The following is a 24,568-nucleotide window of genomic DNA, read 5'->3' on the forward strand; positions in this document are numbered from 1 at the left end:
AGCTGCTTTTCTGGCGGGGTACGTACGTTGATTGATTTTCCTCCACCACCTCTCGCTCTCCGTTTCGTATTCGCATCTCCCTGCGCCGCTACAACTGATACAACTTGTAAATTTGATATTTAAATGTTTGAGCCGCTTCTCTGTGTCAAACTCAAGCCAGCGTGCTAATTGCCTCCCTATATGTGTAACCAATTCATCTCTCCTCAGACGGACGTATATATAGTGCAGGTTTTTATCTCTCCGCGAGGAAAAAAAAAGGAAAGCTCTGAATTCGGCTGTGGCCCTTTACGGTGGAGGTCGGTCGCGGTTCAGTATTTTTTTTTTATCAGTGAACACGAATTTGCGACACACTTCTTGCACTTTACGGTTGTTTGCCCGAGAACCTAAATTTTATTTCAGTCCTTCACAAGACGAGTCTGAATAAATTTAGATTCTCCCTTAAAGTAAAATAAAATGCAGATTGCGTCAATTTTTTATTAGATTTCTTCTTTTATTTGAAATAGTTTTGTCAACGAACTGCTGTTATATAGAATGAAAAATTAGTTTTAAAATTTCACATATTTAATTACGAATTAAATTGGTAGAAAAGGAAATAGCAAGCAATTCATCCCTAAACCGTCAGCTCAAAAGTTGAATTTAATATAATATGAACGCGATATATATCAAGTTTGCAAATTTTTCACTCATTGTCAGACTCGCACCCAACGTAAGAAAAAAATATAGAAATAGTAGTAATATATTATATACTTTTCAAAATTTTTATATATCGGATCTAAGAGTTGCCCGTAAGTGAGTAAAGATTAATGTTTGTATAAGCGCAGCCTGCTATTTCCTCTGATTTTAACATAGGTGTGTTTTAGGCTTTGGTCGTCCTCTTGCAAAACGAAAGCGCGCAGTTCGGAACTCTTGGTTTTATCACGCGGCTTATCGGGGTAAAAGAAAACGAAAGGTGCTTTTGCAGTAAAAAGTAAAAATATGATTTCTGAGTCAAGTTTTAAATTTCACTGAAACTTACCTGGTTTGATGATGCGAGAGAATATTCGTCGCGATTGATTCGAATCGGACCAGATTCCGAAATTCAAACCTGCACGCATGGATTCTTCTTTGAAAGCTAATGGAGTTAGTTGATTGTCTTAATTAATTGCTTTTTAAAATATCGACAATAAACCCTCTAACGGAGAATAAGTTGGATTAATGCATTATTATGTCCCACAAAGAAAAGAAGACGCGCTTAAAATGCGGAAAAAGCAGTAAAAAAATGTTACAAAAAATATCATGTGTATCGTTGGTTGGATGTATTAAATGGTGTGCCGGCAAAAGCGGCCGACTTATTGACTTAAAGCATCACTTTTCTCTATAAGTAATTAATACATATATATTTACAAATTATGTGTTAAAAAAGAAAGAAAGGAAGAAAAAGAGCATAAAAATTAACTGCGATTATTATTGTTAGTATGAGAGAGTTTAAATTTTGTTATAATAATATATCGAAGCTGCTTCACATAATTGTAGCGAGTTGAGCGAATTATAGCTGTGGGTGTACATATATAACCACAAAAAAGAAGAGTCGACATAGTATATTTTTGTCACGGTTTTCAAGGTAGTCAAATATTTCAAATGTGTATATTGATTATATTTTGTATTTCGCACAGAACGATGATCAAGAGGGTTTGCCAGAGGTGGTTTTTATCTTCTTCTTTTGGCTTGTAACATAAAAATAGCTTGATACATCACAGTCAGGTTTCTTTATGTTTATCTAGAAGGATATTTGTTATTTTTTGTATTTATCTATAATTTTTAATAAAGAATGCTTAAATGTTAAAAATCAAAACCGCGTGTCTTCTTTTTTTAACTCCCAAAACACATAATACTATTAAAAATTATGTCAAAATTTGGAATATTTAAATAATTCTATTGTTTTAAAAAATATCAAAGTTTAAATGTAATTTCCATTATTTTAACTTTTTCTGCAGAAATTCTAAATCTGGACAGCTCATCTATAAAGCTAATAAAAAGTTTATCGTGATAGAAGTATTACGAGTAGATTAAAACTTAATGGTTTGCTTTATGATTTTGGATTGAATGAAAGCGATAATAATTGATAAGATTATGTAATGCGCAATTCCATTCAAAGGACGGCCTGACCTGCCTGTCCTATCTCTTATTTTGCCGCGCATTTAGTGCAGTCCTTGAATTTAAAACAGAGAATTCTTCGTTAGGTTGGCAGCACTGCTGAAGGCATCGAGAAGAGAAGAGAAGACAGAGGAATTTTCTTCGCCGGTTGCTCGCTCATTTCACCGCTCATTAATCCATAAATTGAGGTAATTATCCGCAAATCTTGATAATGAATGTGAAATTTTGAGGTTGAAGAGTTCAATTTATTGTGGGGGGCTTTTTTGTTGCTGTGAAAAGCAAAATCAAATCGAGCCTTATCGCGTCCTTGCAAAAGCGACGTTTTCTCTTGTTTACACTTTTGTTTTCGCTGTTTTCACTCGTTTTTGTTGCAAAATACCCCCTGTCTAGCTCATTGTTTATCGGGGGAAAAATTAGTGTTCTGATTTAACGTCGAAGTCATTGAATTCTCAAATTATAGTTATCTCTATTAAACATGATTTTTTGCAATGTGGCGTTGAGTTGAAATTTGACTCCTGCAATCATGTGAGTTATTATGATAATATATGCTGGTAGGTAGGGTGTGTACAGTACAATCACAAAGTATGCATAATCTTCAGATTGACATTAGTATAATTTTTTATCTTAATTAAACTGATGCGAAATTTTTCTTAATTAAAACATGATCATAATTAATTGGTTATGGAATTTCAGAGATGTCCGAGAACGGATCAACCACTCCTGTCCGACATGGAAACATGCTGTCCCCTGATTCTCCTGGACAGCACAGTCTGCAGCTTCCGAGTCCGATCATTACCAGGAGGACCAGAACCCATTCAACGTATGATTACTTTAAATCAATTGAAAATATAATTAATTTATTTAATTTTCGTCCAACTTCGATTGTATAATTTTCCTTTTTTCACATTGGAAAGTTATTTATTTTCCTTAAATTCTACGACAAAGAATATGTGTGATGTTTTATGAGCATAAATATAAAATTTCATAGGAAGGGAAGAGCAAATAAATTTGCTCCTGTCGACCTATCGGTTGATTTGTTCCGTGCGAATGTTGGTTCTCGTGTGTGTGGGACGTCTGCTCATTTCAATATTTCACACGATAGACAGACAGGCAATATTTAATAAAAAGGGTGGAGGCAAAAATGTTGCACTAGGCGTGTGATATGTGGCTGCACATTGAGCAAGAGCGATGCAAAAATTATGCATCCCCTGTTTTTTGCTGTGCAATTCGCGTCAAGTCGTAAAATAAAACTCAATGGTGTGATGTGTCATGCCGATGGCAGTTGCAATTAATGTCACGATCCCACGCACAACAAGCGATAAAATGTGTGCATTTATGTCATTTTCTACCAAGGGAGGAAATGATAAAAACTTTTCATACGAATGTTCATAAAAAAAAAAAAACATTAAAACCAGACGTTGAGTCCAGACAGTTACTTAATTTTTATTTCAGAAGTAAATCAATTGAATTTTTTTAATTGAAAAGTAAACATTAAAAAAATTAATTTTTTGCTAAAATAAATATTTAATATTAAAAAATTATGCAACCTCCGGGAATTCAAAGACATAATAACAAAATTAAATTACATAGGGAAATCAACTATTACGTTAATTTTTGGTTTTTTGGTTCAAATATAAACCTGTTTCTGAAGTTAAGAATTTTTATTATGCAGATCTGAGAGGGCCATGGTTAATCCATTGGAGCATGGAAAGGTGAAGAAATTCTGCCGTCAAAAGGGCCATGGATTCATCACGAGGGAGGACGGAGATGACATCTTTGTCCACATCTCTGAGTAAAATAAAATCCATTAATTTGTTAAATTACAAAATTACAATGATTTGTTATTTTTTGTAGTATTGAAGGCGAGTACGTCCCTCTTCCTGGCGACGAGGTGATTTTCCGTCTCTGCCCGATCCCGCCCAAGATGGAAAAGTTCCAGGCAGTGCATGTTAAGATCATTAACTTTGTGCCAGAGGTGCACTTGCGCTGGGACTGCCCAAGCGCTGAGAATCCTGCCTAACTTCCATCTCGACTGATTCCAGTAGCCATTCCTAATCTTACGATAGGTTTTAACGGTACTTATCCTTTTTCGGAAGCATTTTTTGATAAATCGTTAAAAGCCCTCGTTTAGAGGGTGAAAATCATCCGATGCAAACAAGACTAATTTTTAAAAAGAAAAACTGATTAGAGCTTTTTGAACTTGCCTGAAGTTTCCATTTTGAACTTCGCGTATAAGGGTTTTTAGTTACTAATTTCATTTCGGAGAAAGGTTCGTCTCCTCTATTTAATATTACGAATCCCCTCTATAGCTAGAAGTTGATTAAACGTGTGCTAAATATTGAAATAATGGGACTGCATGTAATGTTACACACAAAAAGCATCGATTTTAGAACAAGATGAAATCTATATTTTTTTGAAATCGGTGTTTTTCCTGATACCTTATAAAAGTAGCCAATTTATCAAAGATTTTTGTTGCCAAGTATAACTGCAAAATAAAATCAGCATTTTTGAAACTGGAGATTCAATAATTTTTATTATTAAGATAATATATCCAACAATAATCAATACTGATTATAATATTATGGCTTAGGCGTTTAGCACTTCTCGGTTATGGCCCGAAGTTAACAATAACAAACTCTAGTCAACAAACAATTATTGCTAATCAAGCTAAGCAGATCCTTCGTGAGCATTACAACGGTTAAATTGGAATTTTTTGGTCCATAGTTTAAATAAAATTAAAAAGACAGGTACGAAATAATAAATTATTGCATCACAAGAAATGTCCAAAACAAAGCCCTTTACGAGCATTTCCAAACGCAGACTGCCATGTTGCCGGCGAAAAACATGTACAGCAAATTTCGACACTCGTGCGTTATCTCCAAACCGAAGCCTTCGCCGACCACTGCGTGCCATGAAGGACCAAATTTGACGTCCATGGACTCCTTAATAAGTTTGGCTGCGCTCTGTAAAGAAAAATGATAATGAGCTTCATGATTTAAAATTTTAATTATTAATTACTTCATTGTTGCTCGAGTGCTTTTCGCATGCGGTGACGCACAGCTCTATTGTTTCATTTCGCATCTCGTCAGGCATGTCGCAGTGCTGAAAGTGAAATAATTAGTTGTCAGTGCAGTCTTATTATGCAATTGTAGCTGGAATTGAATGGAGAAGCGTCACAATTAACTTTCTATTTTAAGATATATAAAAAGAATAAAAACATTAATTTTATATATCGATATTTCTGCTTATATTAGAGACCTCTGCTTAGTCACTCATATTGAAAGCACATTGAATTTAATTAATTAATAATATAGGCGTAACAACTGCCAAAGTAAGCTTGTATAGCTGCGTACCAGCGACGCAGAAGTTATAAAACAAGTTAGAGCAAGAGAATCGTAAAATCTGAGCTGAAAGCAATAAGTGGCAAGGTCTGCGCAAACTATAAATCGCTTAATTGGTCGGTTTGCAATTAAAAGTTTTTTTATTGCCAACGTTTCCAAGCCAGAAAACGACAGAAAGCTTCAAGAAACTTTGGAAAAACATTTAGAAATATTTAATTTTTATGAATTTATTTTTTGCTTGTTTCTTGATTAATTTTTTTAAAATAAAATTGACAGTAATAATTATTACCCGAACTAAAGGATGCGAATGAATGATCTTTTTGCCAGTCTCGACGTCCTCCTTTTTAGCCTCTACGGTGTCCACCATGGTGTCTTTCCCGGAAAATTGCCAAAAATCTGTTCACTCTTCGTAGTTTTCCTTTTTAACGGTGGCTCCGAATGCAAGTCAGTTCAGCACGAAGGCGCGTCAAAATCATGACACCTCTCATGTGACAGTCGCAGGGCCCCTTGCACTCGTCTCATAATTACTTGAGACAAAAAACTCATTGGGCAATCCGGCTCTTCGTCGGCTCCATTTTCTCACGGGCGGCTTAAGTGGTTTATCCAAAAAAATAACGTATCCTACTACGGAGCCATCTCTCAGTCGTCCAGAAAGCTTCTCCCCTTTTTAAGGAGAATTCCACTAAAATTAATACTTTGCTCAAAACACTTTCTTCAGTTCGAGCACGTTGCTCGATTGTAAATAGAATGCCTTCGGTTTGCAAAAAAATAAAAGCCGTGATCGAGAGTGGAGGGACAATGAACATTGCCATAGAGACCTGAATGAGCTGATTGGTCGATAAAATATACAATCGTGTGTAGTTTGACATAGCAAGGCGCCCTACTACTCTGCCTTTAATAAACTATACGCTTTGTTAGTCCATACCAATCCTATTACGCGGGTGTTAGGATTTTTTACTCACGCTCGATTTGAATGATTACTTTCGAAAACGTACCAGCGTTGTACGGCCTTGATTTAATTACGAAGGAATGCAAATAAATTAAATATTCGATTTTTGCTATTTTTAGAGAACAAAATATGTTCTATTTCAAATAAATTTTGATTAAACAAATAAATGTAGATCAAGTTTGACGTTTTAACACCTTTCGGGTGCACAATATGACTTAGCTAATTAATTACATGGTCCTTTTTTGATTTAAAGTATATAAATTTGACTATCAGGCCCTCTTCTTCATGATGTAGGCAAACAGATCGGGCGCCAGGACGCGCAGGACGATGGCGAGTCGGTGCAGCAGCGGCGCAATTTCAACTTCTTTGGTGCCGAGCGCCACTGCTTCTAATATCCTGTCAGCGACGTACTCGCTTGACATGCCCTTGGCAATATTTTCATCCATCACTGTAACACAAAGTAAATGCATATAGTGAGACTGAGCACACAAATCCTTTGGCGGTGTCCCCAGGAGACGGGCGAATGCCACGCGTCTATTTACCATCCATTGTGGCGAAGACACGTGAATATTTTATTACGGTGCGCCCGAGGAATATGTCAAAGCGTGCTGACATTTCCACTCGAGCGCACTTCGAATGCCTCACAGACAATGCACTTTATTTGCAAACTTTTCTCATTATATGTAAGAGTAAAGACACATTCCCAGGAGAAAACCATGAGCCCTTGTAATTTTATTATTATTTTTTTTTTCGTTTAGCAAACTTGGATTAAATAAATTAATGTACCAGGCCAATTTTCACTAACTTGACCAGGCAACACAATTGGCATTGATATAGCCAGATATAACTAAAAATTGCTCTGAGCTTTCTCTGCAACCATTTTAGTCCCTGGTTTTTACTCTGAAAATTCTTGTAAATATGAACCATTTATAGCAAGGTCCGCTCGTCAGAAAATTTCAATTGTTGTCGAGCTCTCTGATTGGGTACAACTTTACTTGTACCCAATCAGAGAGCTCAAACAACAATCAAATATTTTTTCATTGTTGCTGATGCGCGGACCTTGATTTATAGCACATTTTTTTATAGAAATAAAAAAAGCTAAACGAATTTAATATTATGGAAAATATAACAATTTAAATTAGAGTAATTTGAGGTGCCATGTTTTGAAATTTCCATTTAAAATTTCTGTAAAAAAATCCCTGACAAAATTGTGGTACGTAAATTTGTAGTTTCATAATAATTGACACCATTGAAACGGTACCTTTTAAAATTATCATTGTTATAATTATACCTTGGCAAGCTTGTCCCTGGGCGTTGAGAGCGTTCATTGAAATATTTGTTTTAACGTAGCCTGGGCTGACTACAGTGACTTTGATGCCTTTGTCGGAAACCTCTGCCCTTAGAGAATCGCTGAAAGCTTGCATTGCGTGTTTTGATGCAGAGTAAGCCGCCCTGTTTTTGAATCAATTTAAGTTTAAATTTAAAAGAAATTTTTTAGTAATTACCTGTTCGGAAGAGCGATTCTTCCTTGAATGCTGCTCACAGCAACAATGTGCCCACTTTGTTCTTTGATCATGTGAGGAAGAAGTGCTGAAATAAAAATTTTAAATAATTTTTCAAGCTAAAACAAAATTGAAAATAATTGCCTTTGGTCAAAGCAACGTGTCCGAAGTAGTTTATCAGCATCACCCGGATGTCGATGTCAACCGAGCAGTCCATCACACTGCTCCTGCTGCCAATGCCGGCACAACTAAGTAAAATGTCCACCTTTTTGTGGATGGCTAGCAACGACTCCATTTTTGAAGGAATTTCGTTCAATTCCGAAACGTCAAGGGGAAGAATCACAGGCAAATGTGTTGGGCCAGTCTGGAAAATAATTGCTAAGTAAATTTTCTAAAGGACAAAAATCTTTTAGAAGTACCTCATGGCTGTGGATGAGGTCTTCGCGAACCCTTTGCAACTCATCCTCCCTCCGGGCTGCCAAAACGACCTGACAGCCTGCTCGGTAGAATGCATGGGCCAGGGCCTCTCCTATTCCTGAACTGGCTCCAGTTATAAGAACAACCTGCAAAAAAAAAAAACGAATTTTAGAAAATCTTATTTTCCTCAGGAATTATAATCATTAAATTTTTCAAGAGATAATTTTCCTTCAAAGCTGTATGTGATAAACTTGATAAAATACAATAAATTAAAAAACTTAATATAAACATGATAAGTTTTTTGAATAATTTTCTAATTTGGCTTATTCTCTTTCCGAGATGGGGCAGGTTCTTTTATGACTCCGTTTATTGTTTATTTTTATGATTTAAGGCAATTTTTTTGTTTTAAGAAAAGTAAGGAAGAATTAATTTTCAGTTCAAGAAGTTTAAAGTTAATTAATTTACTAAGAGAATTTTTTAATGATATTATCAATTTTAATTTTGTGCTTGACGCGAGCTCGCGAACAACCTTATTCTGTAGTTGCCTGATGCATTGGGTTTTTTGGCGCATTTGCAGAAATTTGTTGATTATCCAGCCGACTGCCGTGATCGAAGCCAAAGAGCTGAATATCGACTTCCAGCCGCCCCACAGCTGAACCAGTTCCGACCTCGCTCGAAACGTCATTTTGCTTCAAAAGGTGATGAAAAGATCTTCAGAGACTAAAAAATGAAATAAAAAAATTTATTAGAAAAAATACAACTCTAAACCTTGCACAATAAAAAATATCAATCCAAAAATGCGTACGTGCCACGACGAAAAGAATAATTTCAACGCAATTTTGAAATGATTTTGGGTCAAACCATAAATTGTTCGATTGACCCTGAGGCCGCTATGATCATCAAAATAATTGAGATTGATTACACTTTAATCTTTTGACAGCGTACGTGACAGTGCAAAAATAAAATATACAATACAAATTCGATCAAATTAACAACCTCTCCGAATGAAAAATGCTGGCACGATGTGTGGAAGAATTAAAGATGAGAAGTTCGAGGACCGATAGCGGCGATAGTGGAGAAATTTTGAAGATTAAGAGAAAGCGCCAGGTACATTTAAAAGCCCACCGGCCCGCTCTAGTTTAGAGAAAACCACAACATTGAAGAGAAAAATATAAAATAGTAGTAGCTCTGGGCAAGCTGTTTTTCAAGGTCGATCAACCTAAACCAGACGGACGAGCGGCGGGAGACCTCTGGTGGCGCTCCGAAGAACTAAAATTTGCAAAAAAAGGTCTCACAAAATATTTTGCGAAAAATATTTTTTGGGAATTTTTATAAATTTCCGTGTTAAACTGATTTATGAAATAATTAGAAATAATAAGAAAAATTTATATTTTCCTGCATATAACGAAAAAACAGTTTTAATAAAACAAATTAAAATATAGAAAAAAAATGTTTATTTTTTTTTTTTAATTTTCTAACATATAGAAATTAAAGGAAAATTTTGCAAAAATAATTTCGAAATAAAGATCTATGTTAATAACACTGAATCAAATTTCAAAAGATAGCAAAGAAAACAATTGAACTAAGGACATAAAAAAAATATTTAAAAATAAATATATTCATTATCAAATTGTCATATATAATAAGGATTCCTATAAAATTTTCATACAATATAAATTTCTATAAATACGTACAACTAAATTCTTGCTTCTTTTACGTTCGTATATGATTTTTTTTTTTAATTTAATCAAGTCAATTATTCCAATTATTTAATATAGCTTTTGAAAGACTTAGTGTCACACAGTAGTTTCTGCAAATCGATCAGCGAAAATCTTTGCACGCAAAGCAGCCTTGCAAGGGCCGAGGGAGGAGCCAATCATTTTTATATAAACTTTTTTAATCGATTTAAAACGCGGAGCAACACGTTAGCTCTTGCCGGACTCGGCTGGAGACATTGGCTGGAGAGGCGATCGAGACGGCGAAGGGCGCCGCGCCGCGGCAGACAAACGAACTGCCAGCCGTAAAAAATTCGTAAAAAAGTTTTGCGAATCGCGCCGAAAGAATGCCGATTTATTCGCCAAGGAAAACGCGTCACGCGTCGCCGACGGGTGCTTTCCGGAGTCGGGGAGACCGGCCGTCGGCCTGACGGAGTCCGGGGGCCGACGGCCTCCGCGGAGGCGGCGTTCGGGGCGGAGAAAAAAAGCGATAGCACGCGCCGAAATTATTTTAAAAAAAAGCTGAATATCGCGAGTGAAGAGCGAGAGCGCTCATCACGACTGTCAGTAGAACTATAAAAGGACTAATGTGTATTTTTTGTGCATCTATTTTGGCCGATAATTCGCAATTAGCGCGGCGGAAAGAGTGATCGGCCGCCGCACCGCCCGGCTCCGAGACGCAGGTAAGCACCAAAGACGTCACGGCCGCCCCCGAGACCGCCCCCGAACGTCTTCGTACGCGACTCTGTGCGCGGCCGTCCCGCGACTCCGGCGGCGGCGGCGGCCAGACACGGCATCTCGTCGCGAGACTTTGCAAACCAATCGATATGGAGAATCGCTCGGGACGCGGACGGCCGCCGCCTCCGCCGCCCCCGGAGGCCCTTGCCCGATTCGGCACTGGCCCCGCCGCGGTCTCCGGCCGTTTTTCCTCTCGGCATTCTTCAAGGCCGAATGCATGCTTTCATTACATACATACATACTTATTATATCGTTCGTCTGCCGCCGCCGCCACCGCACAGCCGCCGCTTTATGTAACTTAATTCGCACGCCCAGTCTGCTGCGATGCTCCACGAGAGAGGCTAAAGTATTAATTTATGCTACAAAATATACCATTAGTTTATATAATGCCATGTGCATTACTCTCTCATGCATTTATGTATCTTCGTTCTCCGATTACATGCAAAGAAATTTTTAATTTGCAAAAAACTTACTTATTTATTAAAAAAAGTTCTAGAACGAGTGCAAAATTTAATTTGAATTGCTGGAAAATAAAAATAAAACATTTTATTTTCAGCCCCAGCCACAAAGGCCTCGTGGTAGGCGCGCAGAGCGACTTTGCGCGGCACTGCCGCGAAGCTTCACGAGTGACGTAACTGGGGAAGGAAAACCCATGCCGCTCCCAGCTGCTCCCATCTAAATGCATTGTTTTGCACTCTTTGCCGCGTTTTCCGGTCAAATATTGTCGATTCAAGGCGGTTTTGAACATAATCTGCAGGTGTCAGACTAGTTCGGAACCTAGGGAAGCTTTGGCAACGAAGAAAAAGCATCTCAAATCAGCTGGAAGCACGAAAAGCCACGAAAATACGGCCAATATCTCCGTGACGGCGAAGTTGCGGCTCAAAAAAGCAGCGGAAAACTCGGATTTTTTACGTTTTGTGAGTCGATATGTGCTTCAGTGCCGGGATGTCAACAAATTAAGTCGTTTCTGATCATATTTGTGCATGTCCGATTGTTTTTTGTGAGAGAAAAGCGGAAACGAGTTTAGCAACCGGACAAGTTGTCCCACGGAATTAACCAATATCTCGCTCTGATTCAATGTTTTAGAATTTTGGCGATTGAAAAGTTTATATTTTTAGAATAATTAAAGCATGAGGAAAATCGCTGTGTTATTTATTTTTTAATCCGAGCAGCCGTTGTCTCGCTATGAGCATAATTACGCGGCGGCCACTGCTTTGTTGCTTCGCTCGGCTCTCTCTCGCTCGAGTCGCCCGACTGCTGCACTCGCGGGTGGAGAGCGGCGCGCTCGATTAATTAGACGTTTGCGCGAATTTTTTATTTTATTAGTAAGCGTAGAGATAAATCGTTCAAATTTTCAGCATTGGTAGCAAACTAACTGAATTAATTTTTTATTTTTTATTCTTAAAAAAATATTTATCTGGAGCAAAGTCATTAATGTTTCCGCGAGAATTTTGTTCTTTTAATTTTTAAATTAGACAAAAAATTTTAAAAGTACAAACCCTAACAGAAAATTGTAGCTAATTAAATTCTCTACAATTTACTTTGCATTCGTTTTGTTGTCAAAATTTTTTTAATTTACCAACGGGATGACCAAAGTCAAAACATTACTTTTTCTCATTGAAATAAATTTTTTAGATTTTTTCTGAGATAGCCAATCGATTGGAAATTTAATTTTGATTTAAGAACCAAAATTTCATCACAATATGTTGAGCCGTTTAGAAATCACAAAGTACTAACTGATGCCCCCTAAAACTGCCGTCGAGGCTGATTAGCAGGTTTTAGTTCAGACGCTCTTATTTCTAAACGGCTCAACATATTGTGATGAAATTTTGGTTCTTAAATCAAAATTAAATTTCCAATCGATTGGCTATCTCAGAAAAAATCTAAAAAATTTATTTCAATGAGAAAAAGTAATGTTTTGACTTTGGTCATCCCGTTGGTAAATTAAAAAAATTTTGACAACAAAACGAATGCAAAGTAAATTGTAGAGAATTTAATTAGCTACAATTTTCTGTTAGGGTTTGTACTTTTAAAATTTTTTGTCTAATTTAAAAATTAAAAGAACAAAATTCTCGCGGAAACATTAATGACTTTGCTCCAGATAAATATTTTTTTAAGAATAAAAAATAAAAAATTAATTCAGTTAGTTTGCTACCAATGCTGAAAATTTGAACGATTTATCTCTACGCTTACTAATAAAATAAAAAATTCGCGCAAACGTCTAATTAATCGAGCGCGCCGCTCTCCACCCGCGAGTGCAGCAGTCGGGCGACTCGAGCGAGAGAGAGCCGAGCGAAGCAACAAAGCAGTGGCCGCCGCGTAATTATGCTCATAGCGAGACAACGGCTGCTCGGATTAAAAAATAAATAACACAGCGATTTTCCTCATGCTTTAATTATTCTAAAAATATAAACTTTTCAATCGCCAAAATTCTAAAACATTGAATCAGAGCGAGATATTGGTTAATTCCGTGGGACAACTTGTCCGGTTGCTAAACTCGTTTCCGCTTTTCTCTCACAAAAAACAATCGGACATGCACAAATATGATCAGAAACGACTTAATTTGTTGACATCCCGGCACTGAAGCACATATCGACTCACAAAACGTAAAAAATCCGAGTTTTCCGCTGCTTTTTTGAGCCGCAACTTCGCCGTCACGGAGATATTGGCCGTATTTTCGTGGCTTTTCGTGCTTCCAGCTGATTTGAGATGCTTTTTCTTCGTTGCCAAAGCTTCCCTAGGTTCCGAACTAGTCTGACACCTGCAGATTATGTTCAAAACCGCCTTGAATCGACAATATTTGACCGAAAAACGCGGCAAAGAGTGCAAAACAATGCATTTAGATGGGAGCAGCTGGGAGCGGCATGGGTTTTCCTTCCCCAGTTACGTCACTGGGAAAGCAACAGCAGCGCCAGCAAAACTCGCTCTCCCCCACCACGTCTCCTGCTCATGCGTGGCTGGGTCTGTTTATTTTAATCAAAGATGAGTAAGAAAAATGAGTAAAAAATTTAATTTTCATTTTTTTTTATAAAAAGTGAAAATGTATAATTTAAAAATTCAGTGAAGATGTAAAAAAAAATGATGGAAAAAAAGAGGGGAAAACTTGTGATTCGGAAGCAATTTTTATTTTTCTCAGTAAGAAAATGGTCTTTGTCATGTTTTAATTTGTTGAAAGCAGAAACAATTAATTAGGAAATCGTAGTAAAATTTATATTTAATAATTTGCTTGAAAATTTTGACCGAATCGTTTTGCAACTCTTTCTACGTTTTTCTCTTCATTTTTAAATTATTTCATTTTTCTTTTCCAAATTAAAGAATTATTTAATATCAAGCAATCCAAGCATGAATTATAATTGTAACTGATTTCATTCAAGTTTTAATGCAATATAAAACGTTCTGAAAATAATCCTCTATTTGAAAAAAATGTTCACTTTTTTATTGAAATTTAATTTGCCACAAATTTGGCTATTTATTTATTAAGTTAAAATAATTAAGCTTTTTATTTTATCAAATAAATGAAATAAATGCTCTGCTAGATTGAATCCAAAATTTAATAATTTGATTTATTGTGAGAAAATTTAATTCCGAATACATTTTCTTTCTTATGAATATTGTGTCAAATTTCCTTGACTTACCTTTGGGCTTCCATATTTATTTTCTGCAGTTGCCACTGGTGGGTCACAACATTACCTACACTAATTATCACCCAGTCCAGTCAACGTGCATTTTTTTTATCATTACTCATTGCAAAGCCGTCTGTTACTGATAAAAAAATCAAGTTTTTCGCAGGAAAAAGTTTTATTTTAAAATAACTTATATATAATGTGCATTTCACCACGGTAACATTTTAATTGAAAATTCATATTCACATGTTTTATTTTTTTTTTGTTATCAGGAGACCGTGTGAGTGAAATGGACCTGCAGATTTTGTGCGCGCGAAGAGTGAACGAAAACAGCCACCTCCAGCACAACCCCTCGAACGAGATGATTTCGAGTTCTGGCTCGAACGGCACCTCCCCGCTCAAACTGCCCTCGCTGGTGCCTCCGTCGGCCGGAATGTGGTTCCAAGACCAGACCAAAATGCGCGAGAAGCCTCCCGACAGCACCTCGGTGTCCGACTCGGCCAAGAGCGCCGCCAGTCCACAGTCGCCGCCTTGGTTTCCGCAGCAGCAGCAACAGCCGCCCAAGGATCTGAGGGACACCAAGGCCAATGGCAACACGTCTGTCTGGTTCCAACCTGAATCTCAGGTACAAAATAAGTATCCAATTGTTCAAATCTTATTTCCATTTCATTACAAAACTACAAAAGTTTGAATGTGAAATATTTATGGTGATTTTAATTTAAATTTGGTCATACTGAGAGAATTTTTTAATCCTTTCAACTATATTAATGCAAATTAAATAATTTGTTTAATATTTTAATTATTTTGTAGGTTACAGTTCAATTTAAAAATAAATATTGAGGAATTTTTTTTTCCATTCTTCAGAACTTGTTCTTAATTATTATTATTATTATTTTTCTAATTTTATTAAAACTGATGCTTGTGTTGTTTTTGGTTGAAATTTGCAAGTTTTTAATTAACTAATTTTGCCCAGGAGGACTCCACAAATGTGAATGTGGTTTCCACCAATGACTCGACCGCTGACGATTCCGAGGAAGACGAAGACAGCGGCACCACAACCAACGAACCCGTGGACACAACACCAGAGCCGCCGAACCACAATTCGGCACCCCCTGCCAGTTCTCACGAGCCACTGCCCCCTCCAGCCACCTCCATGATGGCACCCTGGTTCCTCGCTCAAAAAGCCAAGGAGTCGATGTCGTCGATGATGAAGCCACCAGAGCTCAACATCCCCTCAGCCCAGCACCACCACCCAAACATGTCCTGGTTTCTGGGCAACAAGGAAACACCAAACAAGTTGCACCACGAGAGCAACAATAAAACTTCGGAGCACAACTCGGGCCCATGGTCAGCATCAATGTGATTAATTTTTTTGAAAATTTATTAAACAATATAAAAATATTTATTTTTACCATATAAATGTAATCAAATCTCTTTTAAACCAATTTCAGGTATTTGGGCCAGCACAAAATAAATGTCAACACTCCAGAGCACAACAAAGATCAGTCCAGTCCTAACAAAGACGACGAAGGTCCGTGGTTCCTGGGCCAAACGAAACCTACAGAGCCGCGCGACCTACACAAACAGACCAACGGCTGGTTCCATCACACCGACATCAAAGTGGAGCAGGACGATACAATGGACAAGAGGCAAGAGGACGCAGTCAAGAGTGGTTGTGTCTGGTTCGGTCACGGCCTCTTGAAACCTGACAGCGAAAACACAAGGCAGGACAACCTGTCGAAGATGATGGGCGCCTGGTTCAGCAGCAGTCACATGATGAGGCCTGAAATGGTCAAACAGGAGGCTGGCACTGGAATGCACCCATCTGGCTTCTGGTACGAAAAGTCTGGCAAAATTATACAAATTTCCAAAGGATACATAGCTCATTTCTCTTTTAGTTTCTTCATTCAAAGATATGTTTCTGTTCAAATTTATTTATAAATATTTGAAAAAACTTCCGAATACATTGTATTTTTTGACCATATTAAAAAAACAATTTTTAAATAATTTTTCTTTGATTTTTTTTGTAAAATATTAGTAGAATTTCTTTTTAATTACTATATAAATTAATGCTTTTCAGGTTCATCCCTGGCTCGTCAGCCTCGGCAAACTGCAATGGTGGCCCCAATGTGACCGCCGCTCATGGAGGTGGCAAACTTTACCAGTGCGACTTGTGCCAGACACAATTTCGACAACGAGATCGTCTTCGAGAGCACAGAAGGATCCACGCCCTGGGCGAGACGCCGCACACCTGCACCATCTGTGAAAAGGCGTTCACCACGGCCGCTGCCCGAGAGTGTCACGCAGCGGTGGCCCATCTGAATGGCGCTGGCCATCCTCCAGGGCCATGCAGATTCTGTGAGGCCGGCGACACCCAACACCTGGAGCACGTTGGCATGCACAATCATGACGGCAGCCATCACCCACCGCTCCGCAGGCAAGGGGGTGGCATCAGGAGACCTGGTGGTCCTGGCGGCTACGAGTGCAAGGTATGAATTAATTAAATTATTGACATAGGAGCTTCTCTATGACGTATTAATTTCCATTTCATATTAATATTAAAAAATTATTTTATAAGAACATTTCAATGATTTTATCAAAATTTTTAAGTTTAACTTCACTCAGAACTCACCATGGAATTTCATCAATTTTGAAGCTGGCGTTTTAATAAATTAATTATTAGATGATTTAATGTTTTGTTTGATTCAACATTGTACAGTTCATATATTTTATTGTAAGATTGATAGCCTTAACCAGCCCTCAATAAGGATTTTTTTCTGGCATAGGCATTCTGCTCCACAAACGTGACGAGCTGGTTGCATAACTCTTATTTTCCGCAGGCGTTGAGTTGCCGGGGGAAGGAATTAGGGAGAGCAATAATAATATGCAACAGTTTTATGATTAAATTTTCAATTCAACTTCTTACATTTTACCCTTTTCCTTTATTATTCATTGGAAAATATTTGCCTTAAATTTCTTCTTGAACACAAAACTATTTATTTTTTAATATATTTTTCATTGATAATTATGAATTGAGATGCAAAATAAAAGGTTCCTCTTCCAATTTCAGATGTGTGGCCTACGTTTTCCTGACGGACCGTCGCTTACAGACCACGTGGACCACCACCCTGGCGGGCGGCCACTGCTGTGCCGTTTGTGCTGCAAGACGTTCAAGAGCAAGCTAGGCCTGGAGAACCACACACGGCTGCACACGGGCGAACGGCCTTTTGAGTGCGGCGAGTGCGGCGCGCGATTCCCGCAGCGGGCCGCCCTCGACTACCACGTCAAGGGCCGGCACACAGGTGAGAACCACCGCACGTGCGGCCGGTGCGGCAAGCTGTTCCGCTCCACGCCCGGCTACAACAACCACATGCGCTTGCACGCGGTCCGAGACACCGCCTCGGTCAACAACAACGCGGCCGTTGTGGCGGCGGCCGCCGTCGCGGCCGCTGGCGTCATGGCCGGCGGAGGGGTGCAGGCCGCCGTCAACGACGCCGTCGGTAACATTCTCAGCGGCACCTCGGCCGCCATCGTCGCTAGCAATAAGGAACACCACCCTCACTAGAGCGCAACCGTAGCGACACCACCCCTTAATTTTCTCACAAAAAGGAAAAACACAACAAACACTTAAAACTTTCTCACTCACACATACACCACCCAACACACCCTGATACTGTTTTAATAAGTAATGCGGCTAAATTGGGTCATTCTTGAGGGCGATTCAAAATTTCTGTTTCCCGTTCCTTGAGGATGATAATTTGACTTTCCTAAAACTATTATGTTCTAAAATCTTTGAAAATTAGAATCTCTGATGTAATATAATACAAATTTTTTGTGCATCTCAATATCTGAAATTAAAACGAATCAGTTTTCGGAAATATTGGAAATTTTTAAAATAATCCAAAACAATCGAATTGTTGACAAGTTTTGCATTTCCATTAAAATTTATGATTTTGTAAAGCTATCTGCATTACCTTAAAAAGTCAAATTACTTTAATCTCTCCCGTTAAAAACTCTCTACTACTTCTTTGTTTTGAATCGTCGTCATGATTTGTAAGGTTAGTTTTCGTTAATTGAATATTACGAGCTCAAAATATTAAAAGTTTCACTCTCGGGCATGTTCTGATTCGTGCGCTGCTTTTCATCGCTTGTGATAAATGTAAAATTGGAATCTTCGAAACCCGGAAGTCTGGTAGCTCGAAATGTGATAACGCTGATACGAATCTTGAAATCTAGTGCCTGAATGTAATCTTAGTATGAAGCGCAGTGGAATACAAAGGAAATGCATATTAATACGCGATCTTCCACAGCCCTGGTCGTTTTTAACTTTGTTTTGCTGCGGCTTTTGAAATTTCTTCCCCGATTTCATTTGGAAAAAATAATAATCTTCCCTTTGAGCTCGCGACAGAACATTCCTGAGAATGTTACGGTGAAAAGAAGATCTTAATATGTCCAATCAGAATAATTGAATGTGTATAGAAAGAAATGTACATTTGAATGAATTTATTACACTTGTAGTTTGATCACTGACAAAGAAAGAAACACACACACTTATTCACACACACTCACACTCGGCTGCAGGCTCATGCTAAAAGTTGGCCTGCCGCCGGCGTTGGTTGATTCCTCAAGTTTTTAACACTCGTCTAGAGTCTGCTGATGTTGTTAATGTGTAAACTAACTTAAAGTGGATGAATTATTATTAAAAAAAGAATTATTACTTTGAGTAAGTAACCAACCTATAGAGAGTAATCAATAATTAGTTCTCTAAGCGAATATGATTTGATTTAAGAGGAATTAATTAATATTAGCAAACGAAATAGAGATAACTGAGTAAAGAAAAATGGCTGCATAATGTATTGTGTTGGTTGATCGACGAAGCAGGGCAAAGATTGGAACGAGATACATACACACAAAACACACACAAATTAATTAACAATTTCTCACTTCAAATTCACACCTCTTCCTTCCAATTTATTTCATTTGAGACTGGGTTTGATAATTTTCTTGCCGCGGTTATTCAGTGTTGAGAGTTGGATTTTTTTTATTTATATAAAACTTATAAAATATATACCCAAAATGTACATAGTTGGGGTTTGTCCAGGCTTTTTGAGTTATTGAATTTTAATCTAATTTTATTCCGACCCTGTTCACCTCAAACCTGAGTTACCAATTTTTAGTTCCTAGAACGTTTCGGTGCGAAATTGTTATTTTAGTATAGCTCGCAGAAATTTATAATTTCATTGCCTGGCGCCCCAAGTTGTACATTAAATTGGACAATAATGAACGCTAGTTAATTTTTTTAGGTTTCTCCATCTCGCGCAAGTTCAAAATTCCAACCAACACAAGAAATTGAAGTAAATAGGCGTAATTCATCAGTATCCCCCTTTCTTAGACGGCAGGTAAAAAAGTAAATTGCATGACTGGTACGTTACATAGTTGCAGTAATTATCAAACCCTAGTCTCTTGAAAACGTAAACTACTTGCTGTGCTGAAATTTCAATAATAATTACGCTGTATACTGTAGTAGAATGAGTATCGTTTTGTGCAAAAGATGTCTTGTAATGTGCAAAAAAATTATTAATACTATTTTTGTTTTGAAATATGATACGAAAGTGTTCGTTCTTGTCTACTTGTTATAAATTTTGTTCCTTGATGGATGTTGCAAAAAGCAAAACGACTGAATTTATTTAAAATTATAAATACGATTGGAGAATTGGGGGAAATCGATTGTGTGCAATAAAGACTGCATAAAGAGTATGGAATTTTTTTAAATATGGATTACGAATATTGAATGTGAACCAAAACCGATTACGTTAATCGACGGTGGTGGTGACTTGCAGCACTAAATAATATTTGACTAAATATTGAACTGTCACTCTCTTTTATTTTGCGACTGGCTTTCAGCTCCCATTTTTAAATTTTGTTTTCTTCCCTCCTCGTCAGCGTGCTGCTGAAAAAGTGCACGCGATTCTCTGAAATGTTCCTTAAAATAATACAGCGAATTGAGATCTCGATTGATGTCACTGAAATTTTTTTGTCAATTTTTTTTACCTTGGAAAGTGCCATTAATTTGAAGTCTTTTTTTAACTTTGTGGTTTGCCAATATGTGTATTTGTTTCATGCTGTGTAGAGAGAAACTTTGCCTATTAAAAAGTTGCAAGTCTCATTCACGGAAATTATTATATATATTTGATTGTTCTTTTAAAACGATCCGGTGGTAAAAATGTGTGCCGCTTTAGTGGCGTGTAAGAATCCTATATTTCAAAGCATTTTGATATTCCGCGCTTGAAGAAGCCTTTGATTTTCGCAGCCAAATGTACTTTATCTCTAGGAGAAAAAAGATACGTAAAAAAATTAAAAAATGAATTTGTATTAACATCAACAACTCTTTCTCTCTCCCTCTCTCGACTCTTTGATGTTTTGCAGTTGACATACATACACATTGTATTTTTTAATCATTGGTTGCGCTTTAAAGATTTTTAAAAATCTTTTTAGCAAGAATAAGGAGCAAAATATTATAAGATGGATCTGTTTGGTGAGAAACATATTATGAGAAACTAATAAAGAGAGATGTCTTTTATTGAACATATTAACAGGTGTGTGTATATATTCTCAGAGATGTTGGAACATGAACGAATCAATAAAAAAACTCAACCTGTTACAAAGCAAAATTTCGCAAAATTTATTTATTTTTTCTTATAATGTTCATTCCAGCTAGAAATTTACAATAGATATTTTGATTCAAATATAATTATGTAGTAAATTGGAATAAAAAAGCATGAATTTAAATTTTAACTTCGTGGATGTCTAAAAAGAGTGTCTAAACCTTTTATAATTTGTTTAATAAATTAAATTTTATAAAATTAAAATCAATCACAATCAAGCACGTGCCGCTTGTGCAAATTTCAAACCCTGTAAATTTGGTCAGCTGTAGACCGCGCCCACTTTTCTGTTTGGTAAAGAAAATCCGAAAAATCAATCAATCGTCGACCTCGTGAGAAAAACTCATTTTTCCTCTCCTGTATTCAAATTTGAGCATTCCCGCATGCTTTGATCGATTTTTATTCCTAAGTAAGTTTTAGATTGAAATCCAGAAATTTGTTCAACTCATGTTTCTTTTAGAAATTACAGCACAAATCTAAGAATGGCAGAAACGGCAGCTGCAGTTTTAGCGTCGGCGACGACAGGTTCTTCAGACGAGGAGCACAAAGAGCAAATCAAATCGGTTTAATCAAAATGGTGTTAAAAAATGCAAAATATATTTTTTTTGTCATAATAGTTCAGAGACTTCTTGGTTTCCTACAACAAATTGTCAGAGCTGTGCTTTTCCGAGTGCGTTTGGGATTTGACGACAAGAAAAGTCAAAGATCAAGAGGTTGTTTTTGTGAAACATATATAATTTTTAGAGATTTTACTGATTGGAAAATAAAAATTTTAGGACAAGTGTGCGATGAACTGCATGGAGAAGTACTTGAAAATGAACCAGAGGATTTCTCAACGGTTCCAGGAGTTCCAAGTTCTGGCCAACGAAGGCGCAATGGCTGCAATGCAGAAGGCCAATTCATAGTTAATAAATTCATAGAATATTACATATTATCTGATTATTTGTATAGAGGATCACTGAAATATAAGAAAATTTTGTGAACTTTAAGCAATCTCATTTTATTTCTGGGAAAATAATCTGCAATGTACAATCGGTACAAGAATTATTGTTTCGGTAAACGCAACTAAGTTAATAAACCCACTTTTAAATCAATTTTAGTTTTCAACAAATTCTCATTTGGAAACAATCTCAGATCCGCTGATAGCTTTTTTCAGACGAAGATAAAAATTAAAAGAAATTTAAAACATATTTGCCAAGCCAAAGAGGTATTTTTAACTGAAAAATAAAATTATCAAGTTAATTCATTCTAAGTTAAGATGATCATTCCTAATCTGGCCACTTATACATCAGGTTGAGGGATTCACAAGAACAATCACTTTACACACATACGCCCAGAATTTGAAAATCAAACAAACGAAAATACACCTCGGAGTTCTACATCGAGAGTCTTGTCTCTTTATTGCCGAAATCAATTCTTGCTCCGCTTGGCGACCGGCTCGGCGCCCGTTTCTTTCAAGTTGACCCTCTTCGACCTGGTCACCACTCCACTTGCAGGGGGGAACAAACTCTTCTTAGCCACCTTGCCTTCAAATTTGGCCTTCATTTTGCTGTTGTCCACGCTCAACTCTGGGGATCGACTGTTGTCAATTATTTTCTGGCTCAGCTCATCCACTATCCGACGGAGGTCTTGGATCTGCGAACTTTGCTCTGAGATTTTGGCAGACTGGTCTTGCAGTTTTGACTTGTTGTCCTCAATCTTGACACTTTGCTTAACAACCTGGGAGAAAATTAAATTAAGAAACAAATTCAATCAATGGAAGGTACAAAATTTACCTTAGATCGTAAACTTTTGACTTGCTTTTTCAGTTCTATGTTGTTGTTTTTCACCTTTTGCAGGCTAGCTTGGAAGTTTGATATCACGTCTACTTCATCATGAGACTCTGTACCTGACACTGGCATTTTCAGCGATAGGATGCTCTTACTTCTGGGAGTAGCTAAAAGAAAAAATTATTGTTAAAGTTTCATCAAAGTTGAATAATATCTAAAATTTTTGAGAGATTAAGAACTAGTTAACTCATAAATCTAAAGGAATTAATGTCATTATAATTAATTAGAACTAGACTTACTCAAAAACTTTGGCTTAAGTGTGGAGCAAACCTTCTCATCAAAGTGTTCCATAGCCATTGAGCTGATATCACGCAGTTCTTGCAGAATTTCATGCGGCCGAGGGGGAGTTTTTGATTCGCGCACAATTCTCAAAACTCGAAACATTTCATCAAGGACCTTCAGTTACAAAAAAAATTTTAATTAAAAATAAATTTGTTATACCTGGATTTAAATATGGAAAAAATTTTGGTTTGTTATCAATATATATTGTTTTTAATTAATATTTATTCTAAGCTTGGGATATTTTATTATTTTTTCATCACCTTTCCAGGGATGAAGCAGCAAAGACCAGAGTCTATGTATTTGCCGTAAGTCATCGAGAGCATTGAGATTCTGGTTTCGATCGCCATGAGGACATCGACGTGCCTGGCCAAGGGGTGCACCCGCCGCTCAGACTCCCTTCGAGGCAGCTGGACTTTGACTTCTCGCAAACACAGGTTGCGGAACTTCTCGACGGCAATCAGTCCTTTGTTCAGACAGTCTTTGCCCAGGCTGTTGAAGTCTTTGCTCACCTGATTGAAGCAAAGTTTAAGTAAATTAATTAAAATGCAGCCAAGTCATAACTTACGATTCTGAGTCGAGCAACTTCGTCGTAGGACAAATACGAGAAAACCCTTCGCAGCACAATGTCCGGTAGTTGCAAAAGACTCATTTTCGGGTCGTATTATCCTTCAAGGTCGATGGTGGGAAAAATTCTGCAAATAATGGAAAAGTTGATTGAAATTATTACGTCTTAACAAAATGGTCTCGACTGCCAATCAGCTGCCATATGCGTGGGGATTTAAATTACTGAGAATGAATTGAAAATTGAACAATAGAATTTGATACGAATCTCAATTTTTCACAAATTATAATTTTCTTGGCAACAGAATCCCTATTTTACATTTCAGCTTTTGTATATAATTCGGAAACGTGAATCAAGAGGGCAAAAATAGCCGGTCAAACTTGAGCAACACAACACAAAGATCGAACTAAAATAATTTTAAAAAAAGGCCATTTTCAATTAAAATTTTAGTGCTTTGACGATGGATTTGTCAAGGAGAGAAAAACAGTATCTTACAATCTGCAAGTAGCTGCAAGTCTTCGAAAAATAACTTTTCCGAGTGAGTTATTTACATACTTTTGCTCATTTATTTATCGCCATAGCCAGACGTACATGTTGAGGGAGCAATGCTGCCAACCTGACAAAATAATCAAAGTTGAAAAATAAATTAAATTTATTTTTAAAATTAATTTGTAAGATTAATGATTCAAATTGAAATCAAATTGTGAGTTTAATGTTTAATATTACAATTTAGTTTAGATTTCAATAAAATTATTTCTTTTTTGCAAATTAGTTTGACTTTCCGCCGATTAGGTAGCGCTGCAAGCTCAAGTCTT

General features: G+C 37.1%; 6 protein-coding genes across 10 annotated transcripts; 3 read left to right on the forward strand and 3 right to left on the reverse strand.

Annotated features, from left to right (window-relative positions):
* Positions 1–2,188: 2,188 nt before the first annotated feature.
* LOC132199701 (cold shock domain-containing protein CG9705) lies at positions 2,189–4,651 on the forward strand. The gene is made up of 4 exons (XM_059624627.1): positions 2,189–2,321; positions 2,827–2,953; positions 3,806–3,925; positions 3,988–4,651. Exons 2-4 carry the CDS (start codon positions 2,829–2,831, stop codon positions 4,151–4,153), a joined length of 411 nt encoding a protein of 136 aa, XP_059480610.1. The 5' UTR covers positions 2,189–2,321; positions 2,827–2,828; the 3' UTR covers positions 4,154–4,651.
* Positions 4,644–6,235, reverse strand: LOC132199702 (dynein axonemal light chain 4). Its single transcript, XM_059624628.1, has 3 exons — positions 5,764–6,235; positions 5,152–5,235; positions 4,644–5,096 (listed from the first exon to the last, which is right to left on the reverse strand). The coding sequence occupies exons 1-3, from the start codon at positions 5,839–5,841 to the stop codon at positions 4,932–4,934; spliced, it is 327 nt and encodes a 108-aa protein (XP_059480611.1). The 5' UTR covers positions 5,842–6,235; the 3' UTR covers positions 4,644–4,931.
* A 283-nt stretch (positions 6,236–6,518) lies between these two features.
* Positions 6,519–9,591, reverse strand: LOC132202084 (dehydrogenase/reductase SDR family protein 7-like). The gene is made up of 7 exons (XM_059628791.1): positions 9,339–9,591; positions 8,872–9,062; positions 8,345–8,488; positions 8,070–8,289; positions 7,929–8,013; positions 7,715–7,875; positions 6,519–6,871 (listed from the first exon to the last, which is right to left on the reverse strand). Exons 2-7 carry the CDS (start codon positions 9,025–9,027, stop codon positions 6,693–6,695), a joined length of 945 nt encoding a protein of 314 aa, XP_059484774.1. The 5' UTR covers positions 9,028–9,062; positions 9,339–9,591; the 3' UTR covers positions 6,519–6,692.
* A 770-nt stretch (positions 9,592–10,361) lies between these two features.
* Positions 10,362–21,011, forward strand: LOC132202083 (zinc finger protein 283-like). Of its 5 annotated transcripts, XM_059628789.1 has the most exons (7): positions 12,149–13,781; positions 14,691–15,043; positions 15,392–15,777; positions 15,870–16,253; positions 16,499–16,907; positions 17,489–17,720; positions 19,722–21,011. In XM_059628789.1, the coding sequence occupies exons 1-7, from the start codon at positions 13,778–13,780 to the stop codon at positions 19,769–19,771; spliced, it is 1,818 nt and encodes a 605-aa protein (XP_059484772.1). In that variant the 5' UTR covers positions 12,149–13,777; the 3' UTR covers positions 19,772–21,011. The 5 variants fall into 5 exon arrangements, with proteins under 5 accessions (XP_059484771.1, XP_059484769.1, XP_059484768.1 ...); XM_059628788.1 differs by lacking the exon at positions 12,149–13,781 and adding an exon at positions 10,362–10,740 and having other exon boundaries at positions 17,489–21,011; XM_059628786.1 differs by having other exon boundaries at positions 12,146–13,781; positions 15,395–15,777; positions 17,489–21,011.
* Positions 21,012–21,352: 341 nt separating this feature from the next.
* LOC132199442 (mitochondrial import inner membrane translocase subunit Tim9) lies at positions 21,353–22,259 on the forward strand. The gene is made up of 4 exons (XM_059624148.1): positions 21,353–21,489; positions 21,541–21,643; positions 21,698–21,793; positions 21,857–22,259. The coding sequence occupies exons 2-4, from the start codon at positions 21,563–21,565 to the stop codon at positions 21,983–21,985; spliced, it is 306 nt and encodes a 101-aa protein (XP_059480131.1). The 5' UTR covers positions 21,353–21,489; positions 21,541–21,562; the 3' UTR covers positions 21,986–22,259.
* LOC132199441 (F-box only protein 28) lies at positions 22,055–24,375 on the reverse strand. The gene is made up of 6 exons (XM_059624147.1): positions 24,249–24,375; positions 23,757–23,883; positions 23,452–23,700; positions 23,149–23,305; positions 22,856–23,016; positions 22,055–22,799 (listed from the first exon to the last, which is right to left on the reverse strand). Exons 2-6 carry the CDS (start codon positions 23,838–23,840, stop codon positions 22,491–22,493), a joined length of 960 nt encoding a protein of 319 aa, XP_059480130.1. The 5' UTR covers positions 23,841–23,883; positions 24,249–24,375; the 3' UTR covers positions 22,055–22,490.
* Positions 24,376–24,568: the final 193 nt, after the last annotated feature.

Source organism: Neocloeon triangulifer, unplaced genomic scaffold (genome assembly GCF_031216515.1).
Source record: "Neocloeon triangulifer isolate White Clay Creek 2 clone unplaced genomic scaffold, ASM3121651v1 ptg000014l, whole genome shotgun sequence".
Taxonomy (NCBI): Eukaryota; Metazoa; Arthropoda; class Insecta; order Ephemeroptera; family Baetidae; genus Neocloeon; species Neocloeon triangulifer.

Excerpts from the sequence above, each read along its gene's own strand:
- LOC132199701 (XM_059624627.1), top strand. The coding sequence starts at position 2,829 with ATGTCCGAGAACGGATCAACCACTCCTGTCCGACATGGAAACATGCTG. Across the intron at positions 2,954-3,805 it reads AGGACCAGAACCCATTCAAC|ATCTGAGAGGGCCATGGTTA; the intron begins GTATGATTACTT and ends TTTATTATGCAG. Across the intron at positions 3,926-3,987 it reads ATCTTTGTCCACATCTCTGA|TATTGAAGGCGAGTACGTCC; the intron begins GTAAAATAAAAT and ends TATTTTTTGTAG.
- LOC132202083 (XM_059628785.1), top strand. Across the intron at positions 16,254-16,498 it reads ATGCACCCATCTGGCTTCTG|GTTCATCCCTGGCTCGTCAG; the intron begins GTACGAAAAGTC and ends AATGCTTTTCAG. Across the intron at positions 16,908-17,488 it reads CTGGCGGCTACGAGTGCAAG|ATGTGTGGCCTACGTTTTCC; the intron begins GTATGAATTAAT and ends TTCCAATTTCAG.
- LOC132199442 (XM_059624148.1), top strand. The coding sequence starts at position 21,563 with ATGGCAGAAACGGCAGCTGCAGTTTTAGCGTCGGCGACGACAGGTTCT. Across the intron at positions 21,644-21,697 it reads ACAAAGAGCAAATCAAATCG|TTCAGAGACTTCTTGGTTTC; the intron begins GTTTAATCAAAA and ends TTGTCATAATAG. Across the intron at positions 21,794-21,856 it reads GAAAAGTCAAAGATCAAGAG|GACAAGTGTGCGATGAACTG; the intron begins GTTGTTTTTGTG and ends TAAAAATTTTAG.
- LOC132199441 (XM_059624147.1), bottom strand. The coding sequence starts at position 23,840 with ATGAGTCTTTTGCAACTACCGGACATTGTGCTGCGAAGGGTTTTCTCG. Across the intron at positions 23,701-23,756 it reads AAGTTGCTCGACTCAGAATC|GTGAGCAAAGACTTCAACAG; the intron begins GTAAGTTATGAC and ends TGCTTCAATCAG. Across the intron at positions 23,017-23,148 it reads ACTTAAGCCAAAGTTTTTGA|CTACTCCCAGAAGTAAGAGC; the intron begins GTAAGTCTAGTT and ends TTTTTCTTTTAG.
- LOC132199702 (XM_059624628.1), bottom strand. The coding sequence starts at position 5,841 with ATGGTGGACACCGTAGAGGCTAAAAAGGAGGACGTCGAGACTGGCAAA. Across the intron at positions 5,236-5,763 it reads ATTCGCATCCTTTAGTTCGG|CACTGCGACATGCCTGACGA; the intron begins GTAATAATTATT and ends TTTCACTTTCAG. Across the intron at positions 5,097-5,151 it reads AGCACTCGAGCAACAATGAA|AGCGCAGCCAAACTTATTAA; the intron begins GTAATTAATAAT and ends TTTTCTTTACAG.
- LOC132202084 (XM_059628791.1), bottom strand. The coding sequence starts at position 9,027 with ATGACGTTTCGAGCGAGGTCGGAACTGGTTCAGCTGTGGGGCGGCTGG. Across the intron at positions 8,014-8,069 it reads ACACGTTGCTTTGACCAAAG|CACTTCTTCCTCACATGATC; the intron begins GCAATTATTTTC and ends TTTTTATTTCAG. Across the intron at positions 6,872-7,714 it reads CCAGGGACAAGCTTGCCAAG|TGATGGATGAAAATATTGCC; the intron begins GTATAATTATAA and ends TTTGTGTTACAG.